At 45.7% G+C, this 8,907-nt stretch overlaps 1 protein-coding gene across 3 annotated transcripts in view; it reads left to right on the top strand.

Annotated features, from left to right (window-relative positions):
* Window positions 1-1,257: 1,257 nt before the first annotated feature.
* Window positions 1,258-8,907, top strand: part of BAG6 (BAG cochaperone 6) — a 31,644-nt gene continuing 23,994 nt past the window's right edge. The window contains exons 1-6 of one of the 3 annotated variants that reach the window (XM_075836407.1): window positions 1,269-1,369; window positions 3,427-3,513; window positions 6,133-6,250; window positions 6,334-6,521; window positions 7,628-7,687; window positions 8,042-8,098. In XM_075836407.1, coding sequence (XP_075692522.1) covers window positions 3,436-3,513; window positions 6,133-6,250; window positions 6,334-6,521; window positions 7,628-7,687; window positions 8,042-8,098 — 501 coding nt within the window. In that variant the 5' untranslated portion in view covers window positions 1,269-1,369; window positions 3,427-3,435. Of the gene's footprint in view, window positions 1,370-1,904; window positions 2,048-3,426; window positions 3,514-6,132; window positions 6,251-6,333; window positions 6,522-7,627; window positions 7,688-8,041; window positions 8,099-8,907 lie in introns of those variants that run through there. The other 2 variants (XM_075836405.1, XM_075836406.1) reach the window with 2 other exon arrangements.

Genomic DNA, 8,907 nt, shown 5'->3' with positions numbered 1-8,907 from the left:
TGTAATAAACAGAATCTAAGTTATTTTCCTGAAATATCATGTATACAGTCCTGACTATAAGGACTTTACAGTGAGGACAGTATAGAGGGAGGAGATTGCCCACAATAATGATCTTAGATGCCATTTGTGTTACAATTTTTATAAAGACTGGATAACTCTTTTAATCCAGATTATTTAGACCTCAGACCAGACCCAACAATTCAGACACCAGTCCCCCAAGTTCGGACCCCAGACCAGACCCCATAATTTAGACCCTAGTCCTCACAATTCAGACACCAGATTCCAAAAATGTAGACTCCACATTTTAGATCCCAGACCCAACCCATCAATTTGGATACCAGAACGGACCCTAAAATTCAGACCACACAATTCAGACCCCAGATACCACAATTCAGACCCCAGATACCACAATTCAGACACCGGCCACCAGGATACAGAGCGGGCACACTGGTCACACACCATTACTCATCAGTTGATGAAGCTGCTCTTATCGGCCGAGTAATTTCCATTAACATGACAGTGATCTTCTTTCTTGGAGTTAAGAGCCTTAGGCCCAGGTGAAAGGCCAGAGCGGTAAGACCTGCGGAAAAGATGGAACATGACATAAAGGAGAGGGAGCCCAGAAATGTATACACTGCCAAGGGAAGCTGCCAGAGATATATAAGCAGCCGGGAAGGAGGGCACAGGAAATGAACATACAGGCTGGGCAGGGATGTATACGTGCAGGGGGGCACAGTAATGTATTTTGAAGAGACAGGTGGTTGACTTATGGATAAGTGGTGGGTTTAACAGCGAATCTGGTTTTAAAAAAACTACGTTTATATCATTATAAAAGAGGTAAAAAAAAAAAAGTCTGCAAATCTGACAATCAAAAGGTGGTAACCTTAACCACCACCATTCTTGACTAGAGCCGTGTATGACTTTTCTCACACTAAGTGTGACATTCCTGAAATGTCAGGTTATGGAGGGCATGAGTTATGGTGCAGACATTGACTTTTGGAGTAATTCTGTAAATTCAGTTTGAAAAAAATTCTCAAATCTCCACAAAAGCAAATATGGGTTGAGTTTATACTTTATAGATACGTTTTCAGACACAATGCGTGAGAAAAGCAGCTAATTAGTTCAATACATAAAACAGGTGCCGGATTACTGATAGTGGGGTAAGGGCGGAAGGGTCCTGCATCTTAAGAGCGAAGAAAGGGCAGAAGCGGATGTACGTCATGCGTTCCAATCACCGGAAGAGAGCGTCTCTTAACGGCTGCCCCGGAAACGGAAGCCATACAGAGAACCCGGAAGCCGACCGGCTACTGCTGTTTTCGTTACAGCACTTGTCAGTTATCGGTGTCTCTGGTTACCAGGGAGATCACAGGTGAGATTACCGAGGGGGCGGAGGGAACGGGTGGGATGTGACGGGCAGCGGGGTATGGATACCGAAATCAGATAATGACACCGAGGCGAGGGGCACATGTCAGGGCCAGAATGTTCTAGCAGCTAGAATACTGGCAGTAATAGAACAGCATGACCCCCCTCCTCATACCGCAGCCGTTACCGCAACAGTGATACCTTTATCATCTATAGAGCGAGATCGGGCGGCTTGGGCCTTCCCTGCAGCTGTGGAACTACAAATCCCAGAATTCCCTGCTGCTATATATCCTTTGTTATGGAACTACAAGATCCAGAATGTACAGACCGTAATCTCCAAATCCAGATAATCCATTTAACATCTACAGAAATTTTTTTTTCTTTTTGAAAATTTAGTATTTTTTTTTGTATGCGTCAAATTCGATGACAATCCGGATTCCACGCGTGTGAATGGGGTTTCCACAACCATGTTCACATGCCGCAGAAAAAGCCAGCGCAGATATGGATCCACTACGGCTTTGGCAAAAAAAAAACTGACACGAAAACGGCACATTCATATATGATCCAATCTGTCCTTACACGTACGGCGCCAGAACGCCGAGGCTAGTGATTGGCTGCAGCCGTCACGTAGATGTACGTGATGTCATCATTGCAGGACGTGTAAGCAAAGACTGGAGAGGACCGCGTAAGTTTCGGTGCTGGATCGGTGGGGGATTTAAAGGGATATTCCTATTATAGAAATGTTCGGACTATCCACCGGATATTCCATAAATGTCTGATAGATGTGGGTTCCAGCTCTAGGACCTGCACCTATATCGAGAACTGATCTGCACCTATATCGAGAACTGATCTGCACCTATATCGAGAACTGAGATCACATGACCTCTGCTTCGCCTGTGGCGGCGGTTGCAGATTCCAGACTGGGGAAGAGAGGGTCACTAATTTGCGCTTCTTTCTCCGTTCTATTCAATGGGAGTTGCGGAAACAACAGATTAAGCGCTGCTCCGCTGAGTGCGTAACGGTCATAAAACAGAACGGAGAAAGACGCGCTCATATCCGGACCCCTCTCAACTAGGTCCTGTTTGGGAATCGCCAGATTACGGCCGCCGCACCAGTCAAAACACGAGTTGATTTACCCCCCGTTCTCAATATAGGTGCAGGTCCTAGAGCTGGGTCCCACATCTATCAGACATTTTGATATGCCATACATGTCTAAGTGTGGAATACCCCTTTAACAGGTGAGTATATGTTTGTTTTTGTTTTTTTTTAACTTTATCATATTTCTTACCGTCTGGGTTATTATTTTAACTCCTGGAAAACCCCTTTAACTAGAAGCATCCATATGATTCCTATAAGGAGGTTAAATAGTGGGCGCAGAACGTCCACCGTGCTGCCCCCTAAACAATCTGGACTCCAGAATGATACATTTTACCTGCACTGATACAATGTAGCAAACTATCAAGAAGATTGTCTAGACTGGATGCAATTGTATCAAACCCTCAGCTGTGATAAGCATTAGGTCTATACAGGTTTTCAGCCTGTGGATGTAAGCCATGAATGTTCCAATTCACTTACAGCCTGCAGAGGTCTTGAAATGAAGTATATTAAAAAGTTGCAGAACATTTTCCTTACACAATGATTAAAGGGGCTTTCCCATAATCTCTATCTACATGTTAGGTGATAAATATCTGATCGGTGGGGGTCCGACTGCTGGGAACTCCACCGATCACGAGAATGAGCTTGCCGTTCCCTGGAGCCCCATATGAATGAAGCAGTAGTGCGCATGCTTGGCCTCCGCTCCGTTCATTTCTATGGGGCTGCCGAGCGCTATCTTTGGCAGCCCTATAGAAATATGTGGGGCGGTGGCCGAGCACGCGCACTACCGCTCCATTCATATGGGGCTCCCAGGGACGGCAAGGTAAACCTGTTCTCGGGATCGGTGGGGGTCCCAGCAGTCGGACTTCCACCGATCAGATATTTATCACCAATCCTGTGTACAGGTGATAAATATTCATTATGGAAAAAACCCTTTAAGCTTTTGACTTTCTTGAATTGTTGTTTCAGGGAAATAAGATGGCAGCAGATGAGAAAATGGAGGTGACGGTGAAAACACTGGACTCGCAAACTCGGACCTTCACGGTGGATGCAGAGGTGGGTGAGGTCAACAGCAAGGTCAACGTGGTCAAAGGGCAGAATGGTGACCTGCAAAGCTCGCTGCCCATTAAACGGCAGCGACAGACAATCGGATGTCCCTGCTCGCAGCGCGGGCCAACAGGATTTATTTTCGGTTCTTCTCTATAGTTTTGTCCCTATTTTTTTTGGATGCCCGGTGCGGGGAAATATAAAGTGTGAGGTCACCAGGAAATTAGGCTAAATGTCTAGAAACAAAGAAGAGCGAGATGAAGACCTAAATGCTGCAGGTCGCGCACTGATCGCCATTTCAGTTTATATATAGAATTAAACATTGATCACGTCTCCTCGGGATAAGTGACATCGGTATGGCCGATTTTCTATCCGGAGTTGCGGTATTAAAGGAAATCTGTCACCAGAAATTGGCGCACGCGCGCAGTACAGCCCCCGGGTGTGTGTGTGACGTAAGTGGCGCATGCGCAGTAGAGGCGATTAGACCGGTGAAACTTCAGCGCTGTGGTGCGCATGCGCCGATTCAGACGCCGGGGCGCAGGCACGCTCGGGAATACGGTGCCAGGCGTGATCACGGCTTCTACGCTGCCTGGCCTTGTCAATCAAAGAAGGGAGGGAGGGACGGACGGGTGATAGAAGGTAGAGCGGTTTGGAGCAACGGTGACGCGCTTTGCCTATGAAGAATAAAGTTATTATCGCTGCAACAAGGACGCGTATCTGAAAAAAACAAAACCGCGTTATATTCAGGAGAGGCTGCGCTATATTACTGGGCTGCTGGTTTGACAGCCCAATGTCTGGTGACAGGCTCCCTTTAAAATCCGCTTGTTGCAGACAAGTAGATGATATTTTAATAAATTCCTCCTCATCCCTAAACTGCTGACCATTGTCTGCACAGAAATCATAACACACTGCGGATTTATACATGTGGAGCCGTCTCATTCTCTTCTGGGTGTTCACCGCAGATTTCACCCGTTTCAATGTAGAAGGGGGAAATCCGCAGTGTGTGCAGGGGGCCTAAGACCGCTGGGGGCCCCACCGAGCACAGTGCTTGGTGGTTTCCGTCAGCTCCATAGACTTTGAATAGAGCGGCAATGTGCATGATCGATCGCCACCCCATTCACACTTCTTTTCTGTTACTGCCGTGCTGAGCAGTCAGGGACTCAGGACTCCTGATCTAGTGATCGGTGCGGCTCCTGTCATCATACCTATATCTCCCATCCTGTGAAGAGGTAATAAATGTTCTTAGTGGGAAAAACCTCTTTAACCTACAGAAAAAATGGAGTCACTCATTACATACTCTCATTACATTACTTATCCTGTACTGATCCTGAGTTACATCCTGTATTATACTCCAGAGCTGCACTCGCTATTCTGCTGGTGGAGTCACTGTGTATATACATTACATTACTTATCCTGTACTGATCCTGAGTTACATCCTGTATTATACTCCAGAGCTGCACTCACTATTCTGCTGGTGGAGTCACTGTGTACATACATTACATTACTTATCCTGTACTGATCCTGAGTTACATCCTGTATTATACTCCAGAGCTGCACTCACTATTCTGCTGGTGGAGCCACTGTGTATATACATTACATTACTTATCCTGTACTGATCCTGAGTTACATCCTGTATTATACTCCAGAGCTGCACTCACTATTCTGCTGGTGGAGTCACTGTGTATATACATTACATTACTTATCCTGTACTGATCCTGAGTTACATCCTGTATTATACTCCAGAGCTGCACTCACTATTCTGCTGGTGGAGCCACTGTGTACATACATTACTTATCCTGTACGGATCCTGAGTTACATCTTGTATTATACTCCAGAGCTGCACTCACTATTCTGCTGGTTGCTCGCTGTATGTACTGCACCATACACATGCGGATTTGATCCTTTGTAATGGCATACTGTGAATGAGGAAAGAAAAAACTAAAATCTGTGCAGATTTTCAGATTTGTAGGAACCCACATGGAAAATCCTCCTAGTCTGAACATGTCCTAAGTCTACTTGCCAGTCCCTCCCCATGACTGCCGTTTTTAAAGGGATTTTCCAGTTTTATGTAAATGACACTTAATCACTGTAAAAGAAAAGCCGTGAAATTTTGTAATATACATTGTGTATCAATTCCTCGCCATTTGTAAGATGTATGCTTGCTGTCAGTTAATGGGATAATTTTTTGTTTACATCCCGAGGCTGTCTCGCTAAGGGTGATCCAATGTAACGTGCAGATCACAACGTCCTGTGTGTAAACAAGAATGCTCCCATTCCCGGGCAGCAAGCAGAGATCTTGAAAAATAAAAAGTGTGGAATTGAAACACAAAGTATATTGGAAAGTTGCAGAATTTTTCCTTAGACAATTATTAGGACTTTATTTACGTTTAAGCAAAAAAAAAACATTACTGGCTAATCACCCAGAAATCCACCGTTCAGTTGTACAAGCTGTCAGTACCCTCCTACCCAACCCAAGGATCAGAGGGGTCCCAGTAGTGGAACCCCCACCCACCACACAGTTATGGCATACATGTCTACATGCCAGCGTCCAGGGTATTCTATTTGCGCTCCATGTTTTTCGTGCTGTAATAGTGCCGGTCTGTAATGTCTGTGCTCCTCTTCCTGCAGATAACGGTGAAGGACTTTAAAGATCATATATCCTCGTCTGTTGGCATACCTTCCGAGAAGCAGCGGCTCATATATCAGGGTCGTGTATTGCAGGAAGATAAGAAACTGAAGGAATACAGTGAGTGCCTTTCCCTGTCTTGTGCACGCTGATCCCTCCGCTGCTCTCCCCTCCGCTCTCTTACTTCTTCTGTACTCCCGCAGATGTGGATGGGAAAGTTATTCACCTGGTGGAACGTGCTCCACCTCAGACGCAAACCACGACAGGAGGAGCCTCGTCCTCATCCAGCACATCTTCCACTGCCGGCGGCAGTGCAGCAGGGGGCCCGGGGTCCGGGGGTCCTGAGAGGAACGGAAACAGCTATGTAATGGTGGGAGCATTTAACCTTCCGGTAAGAAATACTGGATCTTACGTGTAGTTCTGACTGTGAACTGCAGGAGGCGCTGGGCTGGTGTAGGTATCACAGGGCGGTTAATCAATGTACAATTTTGCATCTTTCTAATATATTTTGTATTTCAGCTCCTTTCCGTTTTTAAGATCTCTGTTTGCTGTCAGTGAGTGGGAGCATTTTTGTCCTGAGGCTGGAAACTTTTCCTGACCGTCTTTATCACAGCTGCATGTTGTTACAGTGTAGGTAATACTCTATAGATGAAATGCAGCAGCAGCAACAGCACAAGTGTCTCAAGTTCTGCCTCCAGTCTGATTGCTGTTCCCTTCACTAACACATTGTAGCAAACTGCAGCTGCGTGCAAGTATGACTAGGTCAACATTTTTTACTTGTTTCCGTCTACTGACTGCATAGAGATCTTTGCGAAGGATATTACAAAGTTGCTGAACTTTCATCAAATAAAGTTTTATCAATTGTATAACAAAAAGTTCTTCAATTTTCCAATATACTTTATGTATCCACTTCTTGCGGCTTGCAGTCATCGAATGAAAACCTTCATTATTTACGTGCATAGGATGAGAATCTGTCCTGCTCATGTGGTGATCACACAGGTGTATGGTCCGTTACAGTTAGCAGAGCTCTGTCTTGTAATAATCTGTGCACCCGTGTGAGCATCACATGACCAGAATAGGCATGCAGCCCCTTGGTCTAATCTATTAAGGTTCTCATTCACTGACTGCAAGCAGAGATTTTGAAAACAGTGAGGAGTTGATGCACAAAGTATTACATTCATCATACAAAGAATGAGATCTATTTGCCATAAGCATTCATGGCTTACAATGGGATAGACTATGAAGATCTGATCACCGGGACCCGCACCGATTCTGAGAACGGGCATCTCATGCCACTAGAGAACATGTGCCCGCTCAGTGTGCACGTTCTGTCTCCCATGCCAGTTGTCTTCAGTTTATCATTGTTGATTGTGAGTCTTGAAGATCAAGGTGGGGGACTTTTATGAGACATTGAGGGGGCTCTTAACCTTGTATTACCCTCTCCACCCACCTGCCCCCGTCTACGCCGCTCACCCGCTGTGTCTTGTCTTCCTGCAGCATGTCATGTCTGGTCTTGGCGAGGCTGGCAGAGCTCCACGCGTCTCCACAGTCACCGGAGTAAGTATATGAAGCTTCCGCGTACTCGCGTTCTTGCATGTATGAGACTCCTTGCTGGCTGACCTGTCTTCATGTAGATTAGAAGATGTGAAATGTTCCGAACGATTCTCTGATTTTATTCTGTTTCCTGTCGTCCTTTCTTCTCTTCTCCATTCCCTCAATTCACATTTATTTTGTGTCTGCCCTTCTTCTTCTTTTCCCCTCCTCCTCCTTCCGCGTCCATTCTTCTCCCCTGCCTCTTTCTTCGGCATGTCTTCCCTCCTTCGCATCTTACTGTGACACTTCGCTCTCGCCTTCATCTTTGATCCCCTCCTCGCTGTACCGTGTCTGCTCTGTCCTTCCTTCTCTGCTTAGAATGATGGTTCCTCTCTTGATGTCCATATAAACTTGGATCAGCAGATGCCCATCCAGGTACAGAGCTCCCCCTCCCCCCCCATCCACGTAATGACAGGCCGTAGTTTTAAAGGGGTTGTCCGGTTATTCTTTATATAATGGAAAGTTATACAATTTTCTAATATACTTTGCTGTATCCATTCCTCACGACTTTCAATATCTCTGCTTTCTGTCATTCAATAGGAAGCTTTATTGTTGCCTAAAATCTCTCCTGGTCATGTGATGGACACACAGGTGCCCGGTTCGTTACAGTACAGTTATCAGAGCAATGTCTTATACTGAGCCGTGTACCTGTGTGTCTATCACAGGACCAGGAAAGATTTTTAGTAAACCCTGAAGCTTCCTAATGAATGACACCAAGCAGAGATCTTGGAAACGGTAAGGAATTGATACACAAGGTATATTGTTAAATGGTGGCATTTTTCATTATATAAAGAATAACTTTTATTGGCTAAATCTGGAGTTCCCCTTTAATTAGTGACGTCAGCACTGATCTATAGGTCAGCCCTTAGACGGCCGTGTTCGGACTGTGATATAGGGATCGTGTGTCGGCAGTAATACCCGGACCGACCACCGTTCAGGGAGCTGGAGTTCCCAGCATCATAGTTATCGGTTTTGCATAAGGATACAGAAATAGGGACAGTGCAGGTCGGGACTTCTAGATTCCTCCAGCCATTCATCTCTAGGGGAAGATTGATCAAAACTGGTGTAGGGCTCTGTTCACGTCACGCATACGCCAAACCTATCCATATGTCCCCGTTCACCTGGCGAAATTCCCAAATGTGTCTGTTTGGCATACGCCGGGCTGGCATGTGTCGGCATACCTT

This window comes from Rhinoderma darwinii, chromosome 8 (genome assembly GCF_050947455.1).
Source record: "Rhinoderma darwinii isolate aRhiDar2 chromosome 8, aRhiDar2.hap1, whole genome shotgun sequence".
Classification (NCBI taxonomy): Eukaryota; Metazoa; Chordata; class Amphibia; order Anura; family Rhinodermatidae; genus Rhinoderma; species Rhinoderma darwinii.
Note: the sequence above shows the minus strand (reverse complement) of the source record. Positions and strands in the feature narration are given on the sequence as shown.